The sequence below is a fragment of the Anser brachyrhynchus genome (genome assembly GCF_964034855.1).
Source record: "Anser brachyrhynchus genome assembly, chromosome: 1".
NCBI lineage: Eukaryota > Metazoa > Chordata > Aves > Anseriformes > Anatidae > Anser > Anser brachyrhynchus.
This window is the reverse complement of record NC_137694.1, coordinates 129,720,641-129,745,571: the sequence shown is the minus strand read 5'-3', so window position 1 is coordinate 129,745,571 and position 24,931 is coordinate 129,720,641. Positions and strand designations below refer to the sequence as shown.

General features: G+C 43.9%; 2 protein-coding genes across 5 annotated transcripts in view; one reads left to right on the top strand and one right to left on the bottom strand.

Annotated features, from left to right (window-relative positions):
- The window catches only part of PPEF1 (protein phosphatase with EF-hand domain 1), a 37,544-nt gene extending 22,425 nt beyond the window's left edge, over positions 1-15,119 (top strand). For all 3 annotated transcript variants that reach the window (XM_080576439.1, XM_080576440.1, XM_080576441.1), the window contains 11 exons: positions 1,556-1,602; positions 4,733-4,899; positions 5,704-5,740; positions 6,188-6,337; positions 8,454-8,654; positions 10,062-10,247; positions 10,885-11,027; positions 11,604-11,710; positions 12,628-12,791; positions 13,573-13,657; positions 14,123-15,119. In XM_080576439.1, the coding sequence (XP_080432565.1) occupies positions 1,556-1,602; positions 4,733-4,899; positions 5,704-5,740; positions 6,188-6,337; positions 8,454-8,654; positions 10,062-10,247; positions 10,885-11,027; positions 11,604-11,710; positions 12,628-12,791; positions 13,573-13,657; positions 14,123-14,313 (1,478 nt within the window). In that variant the 3' untranslated portion in view covers positions 14,314-15,119. The remainder of the gene's footprint in view (positions 1-1,555; positions 1,603-4,732; positions 4,900-5,703; positions 5,741-6,187; positions 6,338-8,453; positions 8,655-10,061; positions 10,248-10,884; positions 11,028-11,603; positions 11,711-12,627; positions 12,792-13,572; positions 13,658-14,122) is intronic.
- Positions 15,120-15,599: 480 nt separating this feature from the next.
- PHKA2 (phosphorylase kinase regulatory subunit alpha 2) overlaps positions 15,600-24,931 on the bottom strand; it is a 44,889-nt gene continuing 35,557 nt past the window's right edge. For both annotated transcript variants that reach the window (XM_080576428.1, XM_080576427.1), the window contains 4 exons: positions 23,486-23,653; positions 21,851-21,904; positions 20,223-20,423; positions 15,600-19,490 (listed from right to left, as the gene is read on the bottom strand). In XM_080576428.1, coding sequence (XP_080432554.1) covers positions 19,317-19,490; positions 20,223-20,423; positions 21,851-21,904; positions 23,486-23,653 — 597 coding nt within the window. In that variant the 3' untranslated portion in view covers positions 15,600-19,316. The remainder of the gene's footprint in view (positions 19,491-20,222; positions 20,424-21,850; positions 21,905-23,485; positions 23,654-24,931) is intronic.

Below are 24,931 nucleotides of genomic sequence, written 5' to 3'. Positions count from 1 at the left end.
TTATGCAACGAACAAATTAGTCGCACAGAACGATATGTCGCAAGGTGAAGAATTAAGAGCTCATTGCACGTCTATTTTATTATGTTTTTGTAAATTGTGAGCAAAGGGATGCAGTATGCTGCTGTGGCACAGGAAGCAGTAGCTGCAGAACAGAAGAGCAGTGGTGGCATTAGCTCTGACAGCCGTGTCTGCGCTGCGTGTAATAGTAACGCAGTGTAGGGAAGGGCACTGCGACACGTGTGAAACAACAACTGACGTTTTTAAGATGTGGTTGTGCACCAGCTTCGATTACCAGGAAAGGGCTTGTTTAAATAATGTTCTGTACAAACAATAATTTGTTAACCAACCAAATAAAATATCTCTCCAAACTGAGGAAGCATGGATTTATGCTTGCTCACTACAGTACGTTCGTGTGAATCAAAACATCCCTCCTGTTGTTTGTAGCTCATTTGTGCTGTGCAAGCAGCATCTGAAGGGCTCCCCTTCCTGCCATTGACACTAACAGCTTTTGCAACCAGATAGATCCTCTGCAGAATATGGGATGGAGGCACATTTTTGAACCTAATTGGTCCAAAATTCTTGATGTCCTTAAAATAAGCTGTCCCTCCTTCTATTTCCTTCTAATTTCAAACAAATAATGCAGATTGAATACTCATGTGAAGTATTTGTGTCCACACGTGTTTCAAATCTATCGCGGCCCAAAGGAGTCCTTAGAGTGACTCCAGCAGGCTCGTCATCAACCAAAAGTTGCACAGAAGACATATGGACATGGTTAGAAATGTCCCTTCTGTCTTTTCATAGAATCATAAAGGTTGGAAAAGACCTCCAAGATCATCTGGTCCAACCATCCCCCTACCACCAATAAAATTATTAACCCCATTAAATCATTTTCTTAATCATTGGTGGAGAAAGCCTGTCCTCAGGCGATTCTGTGGCTTCAGGGTGGTGAGCCATAGTTGTGGGGAGGTGACAGCGCAGGGGGGTGAGGTCCTCCTGCCTGTTCCAAAATAAACCTCAGGAAGGGACAACTCTGCTGCTCCTGTGGCTTTTGCACCGAGGTGTACAGGCATTGCCACTCCCTCCATCAGTAGTAATCAAAACCTGGCTCTGAACCAGACAGATGCTTGATTGTGCTTCATATAGTAGACTACTTGGTAAATTCAAACCTGTTAGTATTTAGAAGTCTATCGTATTTCTGAAATACTAATCTGTTTTCCAGGTTGATAATGTGTTTGCTCATCTTACTTCCATTTCCCTGAGCGAACCTTTACCTGTGTGACAGGTCTGATCTTCAGATCCAGCTGCAAGGACAGAAACTTTATGCAAAACAATTGTGTACTCTTTAAGTGTTTTATTGCGTGGTTTTACTAGGCAACTTCAGCATGTACCTTAACATGAAGCTGATATAACCCTAATACAAGGCAAATTATTAAGGAAAATGCAAATTACTAAAGAAGACATGGGGAAAAACTTCTTAGGACTAGCTTATATAATTCCAGTTTTATAATTCCATGTATTTGGTAACAGAGGACATATATGTTTTTGTTTCCTGTAGGAGACTTGCATGGAAATCTGGATGATCTTTTTTTGATATTTTATAAGGTAGGTGGGCAACCTGTGATATATCATTTTGACTTTTTGTTATTAAGAATGTATATTTGTCTGATAGTTTTTATCACCGTTAGAACTGTAAATGTGTGTGCACATACCACACACATAAACCCTAGAACAACCTGAATGGTGCCTTTGTCATAGCTTTTCCTTCTCCTCCTGAGGAAGAGAGGAGATCCGGGAGATTTGTCTTCTAAATATCAAGCTGGAGCATGAACTTAAAGGGTTCTTTGCAATGTCTTCCACATCCAGCCCACATTTTCTATTCCATGCTGACTGAGGTCTAAAATCCAGAGCTAACAGTTCCTGATGTGACACTACACTGCAGATAATTTCAGTCCTCAAGCAGAAAATGCAGAGTTTTTCTTGGGCCCTCCCATTGATGCCCATAAGGTGTTTTTCATTATTGTTTGTTTACAGGAAACAAAAAAGGGTGCTATCTGTTTAAAAGCTTTTGAAACCTTGGAAGCAACCGTATAGTCTGCACAAAATGGAAATACCTTGGATGTCCTTTCCATATCCATAAACAGCTGCTCACTTTTCAAGTTAAAAAGCGTAACTCTCTTTTGCTGAGGTGAAAAAAAAAGAGCCCCAGGCTATCTTTTTCACCATTGTATATTTAACCGAAGGTGCAGTTTTCCTATATTTAGTTTCCCATTTATCTTTGGCATGAATCACCACCTTTCATTTAGCAGATAGTCTCTCCGATTTGAGTTTTCCGGAGGAAAGGGTTTGTCTGATCCTTACACATTCTTCGGCCCTGAATGGAGACTGAAATGAGCTAAACCAGGTGTTTCAATGATGTAATTCCCCTCTGCTTCCAACGTTGTTACACTTTATCTGACACGGCTGGATGGAAACTTGGTGGTTTTGTCCAAGTGCGTACCTGAAGCCTGCTGAAGCATAATCAGGCCTCTGCGGGCCTCTGCTTTTCTTATTAACTGATTACATGCAGCCAGTCCTCGGCTTGTAGTCTTTTAGCTGTTATTTTAATTACGCAATCTTCCTTTTTGGAACAGGATATTGAAACAGAATCAGAGTATGATTCAGGTCAGTTTCATATACCAGACCTGTGAGGGGAAAAATAGCTGTTCTGGAGGTAACTGCTGCAGCTATCTCCGAATAATTAAGAAAAACATGTGAGTGAGGACTAAGTGCTGATTGTAGTGACTTCAGAGCCAGCCCCCCAGCTGTGGGCAGCAGTGCTCATGCTGCCAGTTGCTGTTTGGCTTCAGGGTCCCTCCTTACAGCAGACCCTGTGCAGTGGGCAGATGTTTCGTCCTCATTTCCAAGCAGCTGAGGAAGTGGAGAGCGCATGGTGGAGTCACGGTGCTGGGACGAGCCCCCGAAACGCAGGCATGGTAGGACAAAGCACAGCCAGCAGAGCTGTGGCTCTTCAGCACGGTGCTGGGCACAACAGCATGTGTAATGCTGAGACCCAACGAGGGTGATGCTCAGAGAACCACTTTTTTTCTCAGTAGCCAATTTGTAAAGTCCATTCGGTCACTGCATTAATCTCCGTCAAATTACAGCATTTCCTGGAATTCCTTGAAACACGTGCATTCTAAAATATGTATTGCTAGGTTCGATTGTTAAATGGCTGCTACGGGGAGGAATAGCCTGGAGCTGCAGAGAATGCGAGCGACAAACGGAAGTTAATTAATCACTAACCCAGCCGATACAGGAATGATGCCCAGCAGCAAGTTGCTAATCATTAGAGGGCCTTGTTCACCTCTTTGACATGTTGGGGCTACAACAGCCTTTCATTTGCTGTTGCTCTTATTAGTCATAACCGTGGAAAAGGAAATAAAAGCTTTGCATGAGCATGGAACAGAACCACAACTCCTCATGGAAGCTAGAAGTGAAAACAAACTCTCCTTTAAAACTATGAGCTGTGGGTAAGCCTTTGCAAGAGAGGCAGGGCAGAGGCTGGAGAGCATGTCAGCCCGTCTGTCCTTCCATGAGGACGGCGGCTGCAGCGTGGCTCTGTGCACGACGACCATCTGCTGGGCAATCTCCTGCCCGTGGGCTTTAAAGCAAAGCTTTGATTAATCCATCTCCTGGTCTGACACAGCCCCACTCAGGAAGCGGGGTGTGTTGCAGTGCTGCCCAGCCTCCTCAGAGTGGCTTCTGCAGTTGTCATATGGTTTTGTATATGTTCTGTTGATCGTTCTTGTGCACACCATTTGTGACAGCAGAGGTTTCCTTTTCCTGGCAAACCAAGAATGAAATGATATTTCCAGTACTTGTGACTGGAAATGATGAAGCTACATGTAGTTGCTGCTATGCTTTGTGCAAGCTGATGGCACCCGTTGATGTGCTGATAACTAATCTAACAGCACGTACCAGCAATTCACAGTAGTAGCTTCTGATGTCACCATTCACAATAAAGCATTGCTCTGTATCTTCAGAAGAAAAAAAGAAAAAAAAAAAGATAAAAACTACCTGTACATGCAGTCTTCCAAGTGCACAAGCTTTCTGGTATATCTTTAACAGCACCCCTGGCAAAGTGCGAGTATGAGTAAAAGTCAAGTAATGCTTTCACGATTAAAGCAGTTGGAAAAAAGAGGATTCTTCACATCTCTGTATTAAGATTTGGACTGCAGTATTCCTTAGGAGTTCTGGGAGCATAGACTGCAAACAATGTAAATATCTGAAATCCAGTTTCTTCTGTGTAAGGAAATGTAAGGACCTTCAGACTTGTGTCAGAAGATAACTTCTGGAGTTCTTGTCATCCATTCAAAATGAGCGATTCCCTTCTATTTGCAAGTGCACAACTTCCCAGCAGCAGTTGCATTAACAGAAAAGTATATTTTATTACAAGAATAATGTTCCTGTTGGTCCCTTTCAATTTAATTTAATAGGTAGAGGAATGGATTAGAGACAGCATCATAAGAACCGTTAGAGAGGTCATCTCTTCTCTGATGGTTCATACAAGATGTCTGATTTGGAGATTTCTGTTCTAAGCAGTGGAAATAAATGCTGTGTTTCTGAGTTCTGTATTATGCTTTTTTTTTTTCTTCCAGGTTTTATAGCCAAGAGTTCTCATTAGAAATGATATTTCCTTTATTACAGTAGCATAACAGTCTCCAAATGTCCTTGTTTTTGTTTCTTTCTGCAGAATGGTCTACCTTCAGAAAAAAAACCTTATGTCTTTAATGGTGATTTTGTTGACAGAGGGCGAAATTCTATGGAAATACTTATAATCCTGTTTGCATTTCTTCTTATCTACCCCAATGATGTACACTTGAACAGAGGAAACCATGAAGACTATGTCATAAACTTGAGGTAGGTTTTAGGGGATGGAATGGAGGGGGTATCTGATCATTCATTGGAAATGCTGGAGCTTTTGAATGCTACTGTGCCAACATCTGATCTCTAAAACAGAAGTAATGTTTTATTGGGTATGCAGGTGGAGCTTTGCATCTTCAAGATGTGTGTGGGGGAGCAAAGTACACCCTCGTTACACACAGACACTCGGACAGAAGTGCTTGTCTCTGACATAATCACAGCCCATTGAAGTCAGTGGGTTCATTGGAGCTGCCCGAGTACCAGAGCAGGGGATGGATGGAAGGACTGTATTTTAGTTAAATCATGTTTTTTTTCCCCAGCATAGCAACAGACTTAAGTGTGCAGTATGATGGAACCAGGAAACCAGGAGCTGAGACATCACTTAACTTCAGACTAAGATGTCACTTCCCAAAAAAAGGGGGGGGGGGGGGGGGAGATGGACATGATAGATGGTGATGTCCATGGAGGTTTTGAGGGAATTTTTATACAGCATTGGTTAGGTTCCTTTGAAAATTCTCTCTAATATCTAAAAGGTAAAATTGTTACGCTATTACATTTAGATGGGAAATAGGCTGCTTAAAAATTATTGGCCTGGATGCTGTTTCTGATCCCTTATATGCACAAGAAATCAATTTAACTCAATTATTGAGATAAAACAGAAGAATGCACTTTTAAACTGAGGTGAGACATAAATGACAGGAGGAAAAGAGGGTTGGAAAATTCCTGGCAATCACTGTAGTGCAGAAAATTGTGCAGAAAGGGCACACAAAAACACAGTTCATGATGTTGTTCTATTTTCAGATATGGCTTCAGCAATGAAGTTTTGAACAAGTATAAGGTATGATTCTTCCTAGTTTCCCTGTATTTTCTTTGAGTCTTGCACATGTAAAATGAAAAATGTCTGAACAAAGAAACTTCAAACCAGTTTATACAGGTATAGTGCAAAATGAGTTTAGTAACGTAGTTAAAATTATTTTGGATTTTCAGTGGCATAACTGACAAAACAATGCAAAGTGGTAGCATCTTGTGCTCAGCGATCTGTGGGATGAAATAAATAACATTGGTGAGGCCACTCAGCAGCACACAGAGAGGTAAATGAAGTGCTGGAGAGACTTTTGAATGGCTCTTAGAGTAAATTTCAGGTCATATTTGTCGGTGTTGCAATTTGGGGTGTCCCCTGGGTGGAACTGTTCATACAGACGGTTGCAGATACCTCAGCAAAATCTTGAATTTAGAAGCAACAGAATCTGCCTGAAAGGATATAATCCAAGGGTACACTTTGCAGGTCCACGGGAAGGTAATTTTGTATCTTCTGCAAGATGTCTTCAGCTGGCTCCCCCTTGCCACTATAATTAATAAAAAAGTACTTATCGTACACGGAGGAATTTCAAACACCACAGATTTGGATTTCCTGAATTTACTTGAGAGAAATAAGGTAAGAGAGCGTATTCATGTGGGGGTACTCTTATTTTTTAAAAAATAATTTAGCAGTACAAATGCTAAGATCAAGTTGTTTGCATGAGGAAAGGAAATGGCTACTTTATAAGGCAAGTAAGGAAAGAAAGGTCTTGTTTTTCTGCTAAATCAGTCTTTAGAAGGGGAGGTTTCAGTAGGTGTTGGGAACCAATTGTTTGGCTGCTGTAAAATGACACAGGTCTTTTGACTTTAAAATAGTTGAAAACACTTTAGATACTCCTTCCTGCGGTGATGACACATTAGCCAGAAAGTATGAAAAGTACTTTCTAAACACTTCAGAAATCAATCTAACCACATCTTTTTAGCACCGCCTGTTGCCCCGGGGCTGTGCTGCTGCCATCTGCTCTGTGTGGGACGTTCACTTTGCAGGGCTCCCGTGGCAGCACATGTGGGAGAGTCCCTCCAGCAGGAGCAAACCTTGGGACCTGGCCTTGAGAAAGCAGAAACTATTCCTTTTCATAAATTTAGACAACAGAGGCATCCATATTTTTTTTTCTAGAATGGTGAGCAAGTACATCTTTTTCAAATCAGTGGAAAATGGTGTGGGATTTGGTCTGGAAGATTTATACCACTAGAGATGCCTGCTTGTAAGCTGGGTGCTTAGGCTCCTTACACTTGGTGGAGATCCAGGAGATCTGGTGGAGATCCAGGTCTTACCACTGCTCAGGTGTAGGTCTCTGGTGCTGTTCCTGGAAGCACTGCCAAAGCCTGGGGGGATTCCCGATGGCCTCTGGCTGCCTCTGCAGAAAGGCAGGTCTTCTTCATGGGTCTCCTCCGCTGCTCTCCTCCAGGTCTGGTTCCTGTCTGTGCACCTGGTGCTAATTCACAGACATGGCAGAGCACCCCAGATGGCACAAGACACCGGTGTTTAAGCAGCTGAAATGTGTTCCTTGTCACTTGTGGCTGTGCAATCCAGAGCTGCTGCTCTCACCCTCGTGATTTCTAGCACAGAAAGAAATGTTTTACCGATCAGCCAGGTGCAGCTCAGTTTGTTTCTCAAGGATGTTAAAAAGGGTGATGAATATGCCTGGTTATCTGCGCCCAGGCCCTGCTGACTGAACCAGTGCACTCCGAAATTGGGTGCCTAACTCTGGATACAGGTGTCTCGGCCGTGAGCCAAGTCCTTCCCACGCTTTCCCCGAGGCAGGGCTGGGCGTGTTACCGATGCACTGCCTACCGGTGAGCTGCACAAGTAGCAGGTCAAAGTGGCTGCCTCGGGAGAGCGTCGGTAACGAGCCGTGCCTGGGCCACAGCTCAGGGCACAGTCGCTCAGGGCCGACTGATGTCTTTTAATTGGTACAGCTGGCAACTGACAGGTCTTCAGATGCCAGTCAGTGCACCGGGGAATCATTTTTTGCATCATTTTCTTTGTTAAATAGTTGCACTTTTTTGCTGGTGGTCTGAAAATGAGACAGTATGAGAAAATATCCAAAGAGAAGAAAAGATACTCCCTGGGGGAGTCCGCATGAATGGGCATTCATGGAGCCACAGCACACGACTGCAAAAAAGCAGATGTCTGCACATACTGGAGGAGGTTAAATTTATTTAACAGTGAAGGGACTGAAATAATACCTTATGAACTTTATGGTTATCCTCCTGATAACCATACGGTCATCCTCCATTGACTTCAGCCAAATTAACCTAGCAGCATGCTATTGTATGAGAGCAGCAGTGAGTGCGGTTTGACCTCAGTATAATATACCTGTGTATTTTCAGTCTCCAGTGAAGCTGGGCACTTAAGTATCCGCCCTGAGCCCAAGTGCTGTCCTGGCTGTCCAGGTGAGACCTGGTGACTGAGCTTGGCTTGGGATGAGTGATGGCTTGTGACAGGAACATGAGAGCGCTCCGGAAGAGGCTGGTGCCTGACAGATGTGAAGCACGATGTCTGCAGGTGCAAACACCTGCAGCTTCCACCAAACATGAGAGTTCAGGACATCACAAGACTTCAAGACTTTTATGGGAAGGGGGAATGGATGTGCCTTTCAGCTGGCATCTCTGTATCATTATGTTCTGCTAACTCTTCCAATATTCTGTGGGGTTTTATTGTTTGATCGGTTTTGTTTTTTATTTTCAAGTTGAAATCTTTGATGCGGCCACCAAAGCCAGAGGCAGACAGAGAGGAGCAAGCAAAGGAGGGAACTCCAGCAGCCAGACCCAGCACATGTGCTGCTAACGAGCATGTCACAAGGAAAACACGCGGCATCTCGTCATCGGGCTCCACTGAGCTTTCCCGTCCAAATTCAGAGTCAGGGCCCACCCTGAAGGAATGGAAACAAGTAGGTGAAACCAAAGACAGATACAGAGACCCCTGCACAGCAGTGGTAGGGGCTCTGTTTAGAGGGCACGTCTGCATCCGAGGGGTCTGTGTCTGAGCAACACATCATTCTGGGGAGTATACTAGTCAGCTACACATTATTTAGATGCTTTTTGTACACCTGATAAAAAAAGGCTTGTGATCTTAAGCCTCGGAAGGAGAATTTACACAGTGTTTTCTGTTCTTAGCTGTTAGGAGGAAACTGCTCTGTATGAGATGTGTTTGCATGCCCTCATGTGGTTACATCTGTTCGTACATACGTGGTTGTCAGTTTAAACAGGTCAGGCTTGGCAATCAATTGTGATTTCACGCACCTTTTTTGGCTGTGGTTTTGGCAGCTGAATGCTGATAGTGTCCAAAAAAACCCAGCTCCTGAGACCTAAAGGTTGATTACTCAGAGCAGGAAGTTTTTGTCCTCTGGTTGTTAGCTTCCCCTTGAATATTAGAGGCAATACAGAGCGCATGCCATGCTGTAATTTAATAAATTGTGACAATTTGGAAAGCTTAATTTGCACAGCAGTTTACAAGCTCAAAATTGAGTTGGGTGTATGTTTATTTTTTTGATCTTCCCTTCAGCCAGCTGCTTTAAGGAGTAGACAGCTTTGCTTTGCCTCTAGAAATAGAGCAAATCTCTCTCAGAAAATGTAATTTCCCAAGATCTGAGCTAGAAACTAACATAAAGTGCTGTAGTAACCTCCCCAAACACTGACACTCCCCAACAAATGGGAAGTAGAATGTTTTTGCATAAACCTTTTCTAGTGAGGCTTGAACAGACACATTTTGCCCCATGTTTGGTGCTGACTAGAATTAGCACGTTGAAGCCTTAAGAATTCATCCATTGATGTCTCGATCCTGCTAAAATGATGATAGGTGAAATCTTATTTTGAAACATGAGCTAATCAAAGGCAATAAAGCCAAAGGCAACTCCTGCCATGTTTAGAGCAGGGATTCTCGAGCTTAGTTTAGGTAAAACCACTGACACAGGTGGCTGTCAGGTCTGCGCTGAGAAGCAGGAAATGCCTCTCACATGCATAGGCAGCTTTTGCTCTCTTTGCCCATGCACCGTTCCTGATGCACCTACCAGAGTCTGGAAACATCAGCTGTGAAAGGAGGCACATTGCTGAAAAGATGTTTCGTCTGAAAAAGATAAGGCAAACTGTTTGTAAGAAAAGTAGAACAGAGGTCCCAGCCCAAAGGAGGGCACTATTGAAAGGAAAGAAGAAAATGGGAGGCCTGCTTGGGACCTTGTTAGCTCGGGTATGTTTTCTCCCTGTACTGTGGGGGCTTTTGCTATGGTCCCTAGCTGAGGCGTACGTAGCCTGTCAGTCCTTGCCTACTATCAGTCCTCACTTGTGTTTGCTCGTTCCAGGTCCTGGACATTCTCTGGAGTGATCCAAGAAAGCAAAATGGCTGCGTTCCAAACAAGCGCCGAGGAGGAGGTTGTTACTTTGGCCCCGATACCACTGCCAGGCTGCTTGAAAGGTATAATCTGAAGATGTTGATCAGGTCTCATGAGTTTAAGCGGGAAGGCTACGAGCTCACTCATGGCGGGAAGGTAAGGTGCTGCCACGTAAAGCAGAGATCTCCCGTGAATTTCACAGGCACATCCACAGATTTGTCTGCAAAGTTAATTAAGAAAATGAGTGACTTCTTTAAAATGGGTTTGGGGGCATTGTGTGCTAAATAAGTAGATGTTAGAACAAATTACGGAGTTCTGACAAACACAGAAGTCTCCACAGCTTCAGGGAGTGGGGACTAGCTCATTACTCATCTGAAAACGAACATCAACAAAATCCCTTAGGACAGCTATGTGTAAGTACAGTGTAAGAGATGCTCGTAGACTCTAGAAGCCTTTTAACTCATTTTAACACTTTTAACTTCTGCAATTGCTCGCTGACATGCTGTATCAAGATGCCAGCAAGAATCCTGAAAACCAGCTCTATCTTAGAAAGACGTTTCTGCTACAGTGTGCTATCACACTGCCCTCTAAACTGTGACGGGCCAAAAACGCAAGCCTGGAGCTCTGACTTGAAAAGTGCAAGCAGTTTGGTGAATGACATCGTTACTGGTTTCTGGGTTTACATGCTGACACTTCATTTTGTAACCTGCAGGTTTTTCTAAGATCAGTTTTAGGAATCAGTGTCAAGAAGAGTTGTTCTAGCCAACCCGCTTTCTCTTTTTCCTATGATCAGGTTATCACTATATTTTCTGCCTCTAACTATTATGAAGAGGGAAGCAACCGGGGAGCGTACATCCGATTGAATCCGGATCTGATTCCTCATTTTGTACAGTATCAAGTGCGCGAGTGCACAGACAAGCAGAACTACTGGGAGAGGTAAAGATGCATCGTCATGTGTGCAGTGCGAGCACCTGCTGCAAATCTGTAGCTTCATTTTACTTGGACAGGCATCTATTTTCCTCGTTTTTCTATTTTCCCATTTAAATATTAGTACATAAGACAAAAATGTATTTTAAGTGCTCTGACTTAGTTTCCTGAGAAATTCCCAAAGGTAATTAAGAGCTTAGAACAGACGATTGTCAGGGACTCCTAAAGAGCCTATGCCTGTCTGTCAGGTCTGCTTTAAGGCTGCAGTGTTAATCTAGAAAAATCCTGTTATGAATGGAGTCCAAAAAGTTTATCGTTACAGCTTTGCCATGCCTAGCACTGTGGTCAGATTTACTAAAGCAAAGCAGCTTAGAATTACCTGCATAAACTTGATTATCTCTTAAATTCAGCTTATTCTTCTGGGGCTTTGTTTTGTTTTTCCCCAGTGTTGCCTTTTAGGATGACCCTGATGACACCGCATGTTAAAGAACAGAAGAATTTGATAATGAATGTTGAAAAGCATAAATTGCTGGAGGATTAAAATCCTTTAATGATCAGCTTTGCATTTTTTTTTTTTCATCCTAGGGTGAAAACGATTGAACGTTCTGCCTTGCAAACCTTACGAGAGAAGATTTTTGCTCACAGGTCTACACTCACTGAGGCTTTCGCAAAGTATGACTGCAACAACACAGGTAATGCTACCTCTTATGTGTGCACGGGGGCCTGCTGGCCTAAGGCTGGAGGGAGGCTGAGGCTGGTTGGTGACACACTCTCATTCCTCCCAGGAGAAGATGTGTGTTAGTGGATGCTTATCCCTAGAAAGCAACTTGGAGGATGGGGTGGGAGGTTTAAGTATGAAGAAGGAAAGAACTGGAACACCTGAGCAAATAAAGAAGCATTCTGGGCAGAAAGTTTGGGCGGGGAAATCTGACTCCAGAAGCTCAAAGGTCAACACCTTCACTCAGGAGCGTATTCGGAAGATGTCAGCTGGGGAACTGGGGTCTCAGAGGAGGGAGAACTGGTCTCCTGAGTCTGGGAGCCATTTGAGTAGGGTAGCTAGGCCACTAGTGGACACACAGTCATGGGTCAGCTGAAGAAAAGTCAGTAATAAATTGATACATTAACCTTTTATGTAGGAGCAAGGCATTGATGACTTCTGGCACAAATCCAGCTTTTCCTCATGATGGCTTCTCACCTGACTAGGTTGTCAGCTGTGGCCCTAAAATGGCAATTAATAAGGTGTTGGTGCTGCTTCTCTGGCTGCCAGCCGATCAACATACTTCTGTCTTGTTGATGTTTCAGTCACATATGTCTCTCTCTGTAGGTGCAACTCTGCTCAAATCTGAAGTACTCTTCATAGAATAATATGTTTTTCTCAAGAAGTTTAAAAACATGCCGATAGAATCACAAAATTGTTGCTGTTGGAAGGGACCTGTGGAAATGTTTAGTCTGACTTTGCTGCTCATTGTTAAGAATATTTTTATTCCCCAGCATTAGGAGAAAATGTTTGTGTTTTGTGACTTGTTAAACAAAGTCAGAAGGCATGCTGGTGTCTGATTTATGCTGCATCATGTACCAAACGTAACCATGAACTGACCCCTTCCGGCAGGCAAGATTTCTGTCAGTGACTGGGCAGCAGCAATGGAGTCTGTCCTCTGCCTCGAACTGCCCTGGAGGACGCTGCAGTTCCATTTAGTCAAGACAGATACAGATGGAAAAGTTGACTACATGTCATGTTTTCACAATATGGAAATAGCTCAATCTACAGAAGAGGTAAGGAGGAAAATACCTCGTTCCAAATCCTAGAGGAACAGCTTTTTGCAATTTGAGGCACAAGACAGTGGTTTGGCCAATCCCATAGACATCTACATCTGAACTAGTTACCTAGCTTCCTTTTATAGTCATTGGAGGGAAATAAGTACTTCTAGGGCACAAATCATCATTCCCTGCTAAGGTAGATTCTGAAAATAGGTTGGATGAATCACACGCTAGAACTGCTTCCTACTTTCCGGTGTCTCTCAAGGGCATTTAGATAAGGTAGCTGAGGAGATATGCGATGAATCCTACCCAGAGCAGCTTTGCAAATGTGCACAGAACCAATTCTGGCACCTGTAGGATGAAGTCACAGTTGGAGATGGGCTGGAGATGTTTGACCACATGTAGCTAAGGTCTCTTCTACAGAGTCCAGTAGTTACTGGGCGACTGCATAGTGGTTTGGTTCTTAGCTCTCGCCACCATTTTTCTAACATTGAACATTTCATGTGATGGCATGACATTGAGTATCTTCCCTAAATCATCAGTAGCTCCACAAATAATTACTGAAGGTAGGAGGTGTGAAGGGCTTCTTCACAGGACCCCCTCACCCAGAAGTGACAGGTTTTAGCTGATTCAGGGCAAGACAAAATATCATCTCTTGGAACTCAAGCATAAGGATTTTTTCCTAGTATTTGACAAGTTAAACTGGGAAAATAGATTTGTATAGTACATATTCTGTTGGCTAAACTAATTCAAACCCAAGGTCTGAATTGTTTCCTGTGTATGATTTCAAAACCAGGTTCAGCCAGCTTTGGTTGAAACGCTGTGCAAATACAGAAAAGATCTGGAGATAATCTTTAACATCATGGACGAAGATCAGTCAGGTAAGTCTCTGTAACTTCACAGCACCAGCCCTAGGAAGCCTATGCTACTTATCTTTCCCCACAGTTTCCTCCTTAAGGCTTCTATATATAGAGGAACCAGGGGTGATGTCATTTTTCCACTTTAGTGAAGACTAATTTCAGCAGTCAGGCTGTACCCATATAAGGGACAGTGCACAGAGCCTAATTCAGGAAAAAAAATCTCACATACTCAGTTTCCAGTACTGGTGTCACTTCCGGGGGCTTTTTCTCCCTTCTCTCACTCAGTATTTACTGCTTTCTTAATTCTGCTCTTGAAAGTGCTAGCTCATTGCCTGCAGTAAAAATGTACTTCAGTCATGAAATCACAAAAAAATCACACAAGCCATGGTAGGCAGGTAACTGTCTTGCAATAAAGGAATGTGCATGCATGTACGTAGGAAGGGGAAACAGCACTGGAAGAAGCAGTCTGCCATCTGTCTTCTTTAGGTTTGATTTCTTTTGATGAGTTCCGCAAGACCTGGAGAATCTTCAGTTCTCACCTGGGAATTGATGCGTACGATGCATCCATTGACAAGCTAGCTCAGAGCATAGACTACAACAAAGACGACTACATTGACTTCAGTGAATTTTTAGAGGCCTTTCATGTGGTTCACAAACGAGACAAGAAGCCAACCTAATGAAAAGGCAGAACTTCTTGCGGGTTGTCATGGAAGTTCACCTTCCTGTCATGAGTCACAGGCAGCCTGGGAACCCAACTTCCACACTGACAACCAATAAGTGGTAATAAGCGTTGTGGTCACTGTGTAAGCCTGCTTAGTCCCTTCTGGATGATGTATACCTGCTAGTAATGAGACCAGAAGAGATGAAAAACCACCATATACAGCATTACTGTGTCACTGCCACATCGGTACCTTACAATTTATCTTCACTCTTGGTTTCATCTCCTCCACCAATTTTATCTGTGAATATTACCGAGGTAGCACCTACAACCTCATGGGAGGAGAAACTTTGGTACATTTCTCTCAGCAGCCCTTAGAGACAGCTGAGAAACAGTATTAATGACCACAAGGAACATATCTGTCACTCCTTGGCGATATAACAGGAACAGCAGAGGCTTTCTGTGGACTGACTATCCAGCCCAGGCGAGTTAAAAAAGAAAAAAAGGGAAAAAACCACCATATCATTAAAATAGGAAAATAGGTAGTTCTGCATTTAATCTTGCTCTTTGCATGATGCAATAAAATTAAAACATTCCAGGTCACTATGTATCCTCTTTGAAGTTTACAGACCCAACTTAAAGGGTCTTATCTGAAAGGTGTTTACACTTGCAATAGATTTGTTCTTGCCACTGGCTACTGTTGCCTACAGTTGTTGGGGTTGGGGGCCAAGAAACAGTCATAACCTGTCACTTTAATGCTGGCTAAATCCACAGCATGTTAATATAACATACAATAGATCCTAAAATAAAGCTTTAGCTTTCACAGTAATGTGTGTGCGGTGTCTTTTTGCCTTTACGTTGGTAGCCTACACATACTAGAGTACGACACTTTTTGTCTGAAGTCAAACTGTATTTCTCTAAAACCAGGAGATGAGTAAGAACACAAAAGTAACAAAGTTTGACACTGCTGAACCCAAATAATCTTGCATACAGTTGAGCATAAATTCTTTATCAAGTAAACTGATAAATTCTGCAATTGACTTTATGGAAAGCAGCAAGATGGAAGAGCGCAGTGTCCCCATGTCTCCCCCTGTATTCCCCTGCTCCAAGCCCGCGAGCCAATATTCCCATTCCTGCACCTCACTCCTGGACCTGACTCACTTGCATATTACGCTCTGAAAGCAACACACGGATATAAAGTGCAGCCAGATCAGGAACTTTTTAAAAAAAGACATTACCTTAATTCATCCTTATTAAATACAATGTATACAGAGTGCTTTCTGGGTAGTAAACAGTTCCAGCCTAACCAGTCTTTAAAATTTAATATTGAACCATGAGGTAAGTAGGTAGTTTTTAATTTAATAACAGTTTTGGAAATGCAAAGGAAAAAAAAAAAAGCTATAGCACCCTTTCTAATAATTTATCATTACAGAATACAATAGCAGTCCAAGTTTAATACAGTGCCATCATTCCTAAATCTTATTTTTAATTGATGAAATATGAAAAATACTTTTCCAGAAGTATTTTGTAAATTTACAGATGAGTGAATAAACATGCACATACTCATTTCTATTTGCTGGAGTGGGGGGGTTCTCCAATAGAAAAACAAAAATTACAGTAAAATTTTAATGGCATTGGTAATGTTAAATGTGTATTTATAGAAAGTGACAGTACAGATCTGGAGTCCTCCTTTGCCACCCCCAAGAAGACAGGACAAAACAAGGGTGTGTAACAACGTGGGAGCTCAGACACATTGCCAAAACCCTGCAGCTCAGATGTGCCCCTCTCACAACGTGTTCCTGAAGCCACTCTAGCATTAAGCTGAAGGATTAAGTTGAAGGACGCGTGCCTTGATGAGAAGGGACGCCAGCAGTAAGGTCGCAATGCAGCACTTCACTTAGCATACATTGAGAAGAGGCTCCCAGGGAGGCAGCGCTGCAGCCTGTGAGAAGCTGAGTCATCGAGCCAAAAGAGAAGCCTGCCCCTCAGCTGCTACCGGCAGACAGGAGCCCCCTCACCTCTGACAGAAGGAGGGGACGTGGGAGGGGGGACTAACTGCAGGGCACGTGATGCCAGGGATAAAAGCCGCTGGAGACTAGAACTGGAGCAGGAGACAGCCCAGCTACTCGTGTTAAACTCATTGTTTGAGCTGAAGCTCTCCCATAACTCTCATCCCTATATAGATAGGTAGATACAGATAAACTTATTCCACCATGTTATGCAGGGGCTATTTAATGTCACAGCTGTGAGTGGTCCTGTGAGCAGGGACTGAATCAGGCCATGGCAGAGTGCCCAAACTGGCCCTACAGGTGCCATCAGCCTTCAGGCCAAGCACCTGATGTGGGGCTTGGATTGCCCCCAGGCCCCTGCTTCACCCACACAGGGCATCTTCCTACAGGCCATGGAAAGCCACCGACCCTTTTAGGGCTCCTTCCCTGAGCGAGGGGCCCACGGCTGGCACCACAGAAGAGGCCTGCGCTGAGCCAGCCCCCGCAGCCCTGCTGTCTGCCCGCTTGCAGGCCCAGCTCCCACAGGACCAGGGCTGCTGCTTCCGTCCCTACGGCTGCACACTGCTCGTGACAGCAGCGCCGGACAGAGCAGAAGGACCAGGTCCCAGGTGGATCTGTTTTCCCAAAAGCCCTCGTTTCTGAAGCACACGGTGTGTCTGTGTACCTTTGCCTTCTGAAATGAGTGTGCAGGGAGTTGAGGATGGCCACAACCTCCTCTTCTGGCTCCCCCGGGAAGCCAGACAGCTGAGCTGCTCCAATTAGCTGCAAAGCTGTCACCATGGGTTTTACCTGGGAGCACACCCCCACCACCATCAGAGCCGGCTCGGTTTTGTAACAGCTTAATAACACATAGGTGGATCCTCTGCAAAGTGTGTGTGTGTGTGTGTAGGGCGGGTCTGAACAAAAGCTTATTTCCTTAATGAGTTTTGCATTAACTGTGATTGTCCAGTTGTAATAATCCTTCTGTCCGAGTAGTAGCTCAGCAGAAAGTTGCAGCTGTGCCTGACCTGGAAGTAAAATGAGTTTCCCCTCCACTGACATTGTGCTTCAGCATCCCGCTTCTCAGTACCACTTATCTAAACTCTTCAAATCACCAAATAAATACTCTTCCAGTGCATACACTCCGTGACTCCATGTGGTAATTGATCACAGTGATTATAAATGTATGGTAATTGAGGTCATACTATGAATTTTAAATCAAAGACACTTGCTTAAAAAAAAAAAAAAAAGAGTTAAGGGGTATTTGTTTTGCTCTAGGCTCTGAACCATTGCTTCAGAGACTTGGTGTGCTCGTGTTCTTGGACTTACATTGACATGTTTAAACCAAAGGATTTGTTTACTGAGAAACACGCTAGGTGATCTCTCACAATGCATACAAAAATGGGGGAAAAGCAAACAAAAGAAAAAAACAAAACCAGGTACCATGCCAATAAAATGACTTCCATATCCAGGTGTGTGCTATTCGTACCGGAACCGTACCTTTACGCTAATCCCTCCACAGGTCCACAGTGCCCATGGTGGTTAACGCAGTCCTTGCCTCTCAGAGCATCCAGCAAGCAGCTCCTGGGCCCTCGGACTGCCAAATTCACCTAAATCTGAATCACCTCCTGAGGCCTCCCACACTCATTGCTCTGCCTCTGCTCTCTTGAGCAAGTGCCCGGATGTTGCAGTAGCAGCAGCGCCTCCATGGTAGCTGTGCCACCTAAAGCTTGCCTTCCCTGGACCACGGATGCTGGCAACCAGCAAGCGAGACAGGCTTATTTCCCTGTTTTCATCAAGGTATTTCAGATGACTGCATAAAACCACAGCAAATCGCAGCTGGTGCCTGGGGTGAAGCAGAGTTTTCCATGCCAGAAGCAGCCTACCTCTGTTTTCAGATGAAGTGGCCACAGAGCCGTTTCCCCGCATGACACGCATTTACTCCCTCTCCTTAAAGCAGCTCAAAGCAGCCACTGGAACTCATTTTCAGTGGACAGTCTCACGGCACAGGCACAAACCTGGGAGCTGTCTGGAAGGAGACTACCAGGGAGCCCATCCCTAACCATGACTGACAAATGTGCCTTTAAAGAAAAAAAATAATAATAACAAAAGGAAAAAAAAAGGAAGAAAAAAAAAAGAGAAAAACATCAAAGCCTTCCATAAACTCGCCCTGCGCTGGAAGGGTGGCAATTATGCCATTCTCAACTCCGAGGCTATTTGCAAGGGAAAGGATCAGGAGACTTGGGAAGGGTGCTCGGGTGGCTGAGGTTTATCTTTCTCCGTTCAGAGAAAAGGATTACAGGCATAAAACTGTCTGTCACCTTGGAGAAGCCAGAGTCTTGAGATTTTCCTGCGAGGCCCTGGGGATGCCGGGAAGGAAGCAACTTTGTTCAGATTAAAGAGAGAGGCAGCTTCCTGAGCAAGGCTATCATCTCAAATTAGTGGATATTGTAAGACATTTGTCTCTACTGCACTAGCCCTGCACTAACTAGGTGCAAACGAGATGAGAATCAGGGTAAAAGTGTATTAAAAATACCACCTGGTTACCTCCAGTTATTCCTATTCCTCTAATTTACATTTCCCTGGATGTTTCACACTGCATTAGTGATTCACAATGACGACATACATTTAGAATGCCGGGGAAAAATTAATGAATTCCATCACTTCCCTTGTTTGGGAGACTTTGCCTGAGATAGAGCTCCCTCATTTTATTATGCCTTTTGATCTCCACAGAGTAATCTGTTTTCCCCTTGGCAGAGCTGTATAATTCTTGCTAATTTAATATGAATTACATTTATGCACTTTGGGCAGAATGAGCTTCATTATTTGTTATTTCTCACACCCTCCCTTAAAAGTAGGCCACATTCCACCTACCTGTCCCCCGCAGGCAGGCATGCACATAACATGATGACTCGCGTAAAGTGCTGAGGTAGTGTATGGCACACAACATACATGCAGCAACTAAACAAGAGGTTCAAGGCAGCGAAACGGGGAGAAAAAGCTTCCTAGCCTTTTCTCCCTCATGAGACACTGCTTATTGCATCACACAGCCTGTGCTAGGCAGGAAATCCTGTAAATAAATAATTATGGCTTTTGTGAGGTATGTCATAGTCCCATAGGCCCCGCTTGGAGCACTGTCGTAAAAAAAGTGGCAAATTCCTGTGGCTATGTCTTTCTCCAAGATACCACCAGTAGCTCCAAATGATTTCTGAAAAGACACACACAAAAAAAAAAGAAGTAGGGAACGTTAGGCATTTATGCTTATGTATTGGGGAAAAAAAACGAAAAGGCCTCATGATGATTTTACATTTGTGTTGAACGCTGAAAGCAAGCCTCTGTTCCCTCATTAAAACCCTTACTGGGATTGTTACAAGATACACATGACTTAGTTGGATCGGCCTAAGTAAACAAGGGACATCTAGCTTCACAAATTTTGTCCTTTTTTTAATACTTAAATAGCGATGATTTTAACGCTTCACACTCTGCTTTCACAATACTGTTCTATAATTTGGTAGAGCTGCATGCAACTAACCTGGACGTGAACTTGGTCTCTGCCTTACTGTCTGGCATGTACACAGTGTGGTCTCTGAGCTGTTCTGTTTCTGGCAGCTGTACCCGCACAGCTTTTCCTGACTTTCTGCTGATAGAGGACTGAATGCTTCTTCTCAGAGTGGCTTGTGCAGTGCTTTGGTAAAGCGAAAGTTCTCTTCAATCTGCCCACTTATTTCAGAGCTTGTTAGCAGCTATGATTTTGTCCCCACTAAATCTCCCACAATGCTTAAATTAGTTTTCCAAATATATTTCCAGAAGACAGTGAGGTGATTTGGTTTTCCTTCGTAGGGGCATAAGGAAAAAATCATATTCTCCACACACCAAAGAAGGATCGGGGGTAGATTTCAAACGCGAAGGCTTCCCACCACTGCCCCTTGGACGCACTCACCAGTTCCTGCAGAAAGAGGTCGTTGGCCATGTGCACTATTCGATCCACGTGGATGATTCCCCCGATGCTGTTCACCTCGATGTCGGACAGGAAGGTAAGGACGAGAATAGCTTCCACCAGGAGCTGCCGGTACTCGGGCTGGGGTACGTGGTTCAGCACCGACTCCACGTGCACAGCAAACTTGATTTCGCACGGGGTCATCTGGCGAGTGAGAGTGGAAATGGAAATTAAAAACCGACAAATCCAAAAGACCAGTTCCCCACACATCCCCCAGGCACTTAAATATACGCTCCTCTCTTCACGTGGGGGCAGCCTGACTGAGGTGAACGAGACGTTTGTATGGCTTTAGCACTGACAGAAAGTTTGTGTGTCGCTAGGCCCTGATCCTGCACACAGTTATGCAACTTCCAGAGAACTGCTCCAGCCCTGCAACCCATCACACACACATTTTAATTGCACACAGGACTGCAGATAGTGAGCTTGCAAATTAACTCCCTGCTTCTAATGCGCCAGTCTCGGGCATTCTGCCTTCCGAGTACCCTTCTGGCATTGCAGGTTAGTCGCAAAACTGAAATGACTGTAGAGATTTAAAAATAGCCACCTGCTTAGCATGAATGCGCTTCCACACAAGCAAATACCTATATTGTTTGTAGAGCAGCCTAAATCTCGCTGGCAGAGCTGTATGGATGTCATGTGAAATGCTGACACCCTAGGAGGTTTGTGCTTATTTAGTTTGATTCCTTTAAACAGCAAAATTAGATACTGTCTAGGTCTGACAGGCTAAAAATATAAGCTTATTTATCTACACAATAGGAATAAATAACGCTCTCCATTCTGCAAAAGAAGGTTTAAATTTGGCAGAAAATTCCAGCTCTTCTCTTCAGCTGTTACCACCACCCCTCAGAAAAGAAGAAAGCCAGAGACAAATCGGGTGCAACCTGACATGAGAAAAGTCTCAGGCATGCAAGTATCTCTCTTCTGCTGAGAGACCTCTGTTCACAAGAGTTGTTTGCTTCATATTTGTGAATTTAAAACTTGCCAGAGTGCCTAAAGGCAAAGTGGCAATCCAATGGAGGAAAAAAAAAAAAAAAAGTATAAAGAAAGGTTAAGGTTATGGATTTAACGAGTGAAAGCTTTGGTGAGAAACAATCATCCTCAACTGGTGTTTACTCTTGAGGCTGTGATGCCAAAATACATTGGCTGCAGTGGCAGCATTTGAAAAAAATGGGGGGGGAACAAGCAATGTGTCTACTTCATTCCAACAAAGCTGAGCTTTTTCATCACTCTGCCTGAATGACTGTAACCAGCCACCCCCTTTTCAAGCAGTGCTCTGTGGGTGCAGCAAACTACTGCCATGGAAGCGTACAGAAAGCAGGAGCAGCAAAGGGGCAAACCTAACACAAAACCCACCCACTCCCAGGCCTGGCTGGCAGAAAAACTCATCTGCACAACCCCGGTGAAGCTGGCAGGGGTGGTGGAGGGAAGATCCAGACCTCAGCTCCCTCCTGGAGTAGCAGCCACTTCTGTTTTTAAAAAAGGTACTGCAGCATTGGCCCTGCTCTGCCTCTTACACTGTGAAACCAAATGTTCAGTCATATGGCTAGAAAATCCTCGGCGTTTTACTGTACCTCTCTGGTGGTTGAAGAAGGAAGGACGTAACCATCAATGGACAAACCATGACACTGAAACAAAAAACATTTTGACAGTGAACAGAAATTATAGTTCTTGCAAGTAGATCTGAGTGAACTCTGATCCAAGCCAATATGTAAAACCTTTCAGTTAAACAAACAAAAACACCAAAAAACCACCACCAAATCTACCACAAAAAAGAAAACCTGTTAAAAATATTATTTCACCTTTACTCAAGAGGTTATTATGTAGCCTGCCAAATGTTAGAAATAACCTTACGTGACACTTGCATAGTGTCCTGTATTCCATTTTAGCTATTGAATGGGAGGAAAGAACTTGGAGAGCCACTACAGGAAGGGGCAGACAAAGGACCAAACCAAATCAATGAGAAACTTCTGTGGAAAGGATGTAGAAATAAAAGCTAATGCAAGAACACGACAACAAACCATGAAAATGAGAACCTTTATTTCCCATTTTCACTAAAACAACATTTAGTTAAGTGTTGCAAAACCAGGGCACCTCAACTCAAGCATGTCAGCATGTAATGGTGCTTGGAAATGGGCCACAACCAGTGGTGGAGAGGTGGTGTTAGAAATAGCAAGTGGTATAAAAGAGAAGGGTGACAAAACATAAATGGTGAGAAGGCAGGCTAAGGAATGACATATCTGGGTACCTGAGGTTATAAAAAATAAAAAATAAAAAAAAGGGCACATCGAGACGAGTGCTTTTGTGAACAGTCCACAGTGTAAGAAATATTTAAATAACTTTAAATAAGCATAATTAATTTTAATAGCCAGAAAACCATTAAATACTCCCAGCTACTACAGTAGGTCAGGACAGAAGTGATGTTCACTGTTGAACGTACGTTGAACATACTAGAAGATTCCATCAGTAAATCTAGTGGTCATATATGACTCATCTTGGCTGATACCAGCTTCAGAATAACTGATTTTAGGACAACCAAGAGTGCTCTAAGCTGGTGATGCACATCTTTGCAAGGGCGTAGGCTTGAACAGCTCAGTTTTGCAAGCTGCCAAATGCTGTCTGTCATCCAGCAAAGGAGAACAGGTGCATCACTTTGAAGTAAACAGAAATTCTGAATTCCCCTCTTTTCCTTCCTGGAGATCTGTTTCAGTATGTTTCCATACCCCTGATCTCCAAGTTGCTACACAAGCACAGTAAACAAAAAGGTATCAAGAATAGCATGCAGCTCGGAAGAGTCAGCAAGAGATCTCAAGACATTCTGGAAGACTGTGAAGTTTCCAACCTCATTCCCTGCAGCCTTTTTCAGCTGGAGCACATGAAGTGTGCTGCATTACAGTGCCCCGCAGTGGCAGTGACCACAACTTGCGTAAGGCCAGGAACAATGCACAACAGTGGTGAAAAAGAATTGTTCGGCCAAAACGCGGTGCCTGGTGTTTTCAGAGAAAAATGCACTTTCAGACTAACGTGTGGAGTTGCATTGATGGAGCCTTTATATGTTCCAGAGACATGTTCCTACTCACAACTCTAGTTTCCACTAGTCTTCCAGCTGAAGACCAACTTTAACCAACACCACAATACCTCTGAAGCACCACCTTCCCATGTTCCCATACATATTTTTTGCTTCCTGCCTTCCATAATTGTCAACCTACCTTCTGAAGGATCTTCCACACCTTCTCATAAAAGCCAACAGGAACTCTGTTAATGGCACCATCAAGCCTCCTCCTGCGCAGCCACTGCCCTTTGCGGTCCCCCCAGCTGATGTCTCTGTCGGAGCCAGTAGGAGAAGTGCTGGTGGGAGATGGTGGAGTGCTGCCCCTCTGTCAGAAACATTAAAGCTTTTGTTAGTTTCCTTCTACCATCAGAAGTGCTTCTGCTTGTGAACACATTGTTCTGTTAAAACACTAGCTGAGGACCAAGAAAAAAAAAAAAAAACAAGACAGGCCAGGACATCATACAAGGTGCTGGAGCAGGACTGATCCCTCTCTCTACCTTTCATAACAAGCTTCACTTCTCCAGCACTTCAGTCGTTTCTCAACAACATAAGCAAGCAGTTCACCAAGGGATAAGTCAGTAAACTTCACTGCTTGGTTCAATACAAGGCACAACTGCTTTGACAAGTACAAGTTGGCTGGCAGGGCAGTGTCACTGCTCCACCAGATAGTGGAATTTACTGGCTGGTCTGATTTGGACTTCAGGCTCAGGGATGTGAGGGAATCAATAGGTCCATGATGCCAGCAAGAGAGGTCCTCCATGCAAATAGCTCCATTAATGTATGTTGATTAAAAACTGACTTTATGTGGTCATTTAATTACCATGCCCACCTCTCTGTAAGTAGCCACCTCGTTTCCTTTACTGTCACTATTGTTCTATTATTTTACTCTACCAAACTTGGAGACTAAATTAGGCAGCAAATCTTCTTCCAAGTTGTGGCACTATCAGCACATTCTCACTGTCACTTCTACACCAGGGTATGTGCAGTCTGCCTAGTCCTTGCACTTCCAGACACTGTGTTATTCGGTAGCCTCGTTCCTTTTTGCACACCCATTACTTTCAGCCCAGAGAGGACTTCACTGACAGCCCGTTCTCAAATCCCATCCTCTCTTGAGCAAGGAACTGCCTAAACAAAGTACTGGGGAAAATGCGAAATAAGACCAAAAACTGCATGTTTGCAAAGGAGAGGCTCAGGGACCCCACACAGCCAAGCTCTGCAAAAAGAAAATAAAAACAAAGTCAATTTTCACTCCTGTTGGTGTCAGTGAGACATGAGTGGTGTTCCCTTGATGGTCTGATGCACCCTATTCCTTTACTGCATGCTGACTCTGATAGTCAGAATTTCCTCCACATTGTTAACAGAGCGAGGGGATCAGGGTCAGTGCCAAAGCAGAGAAATCCACCTGCACACAGTAATTACTCTGGCTACTCAGGTAGTTCAGAGAGGCAAGGATCTCCTTCAACAGTTCTGTGCATTTGAGTCAAACACGGTTCAATTCTGCCTTTCTGCACTGGGATGTGGGAAGAGTGAGGCAGCAGCAACCTGGCAGTTGTCAGGCCAGGCCACGGGGCTAGGGGAATGTGCACCTGGGGGTGCTCTGTAA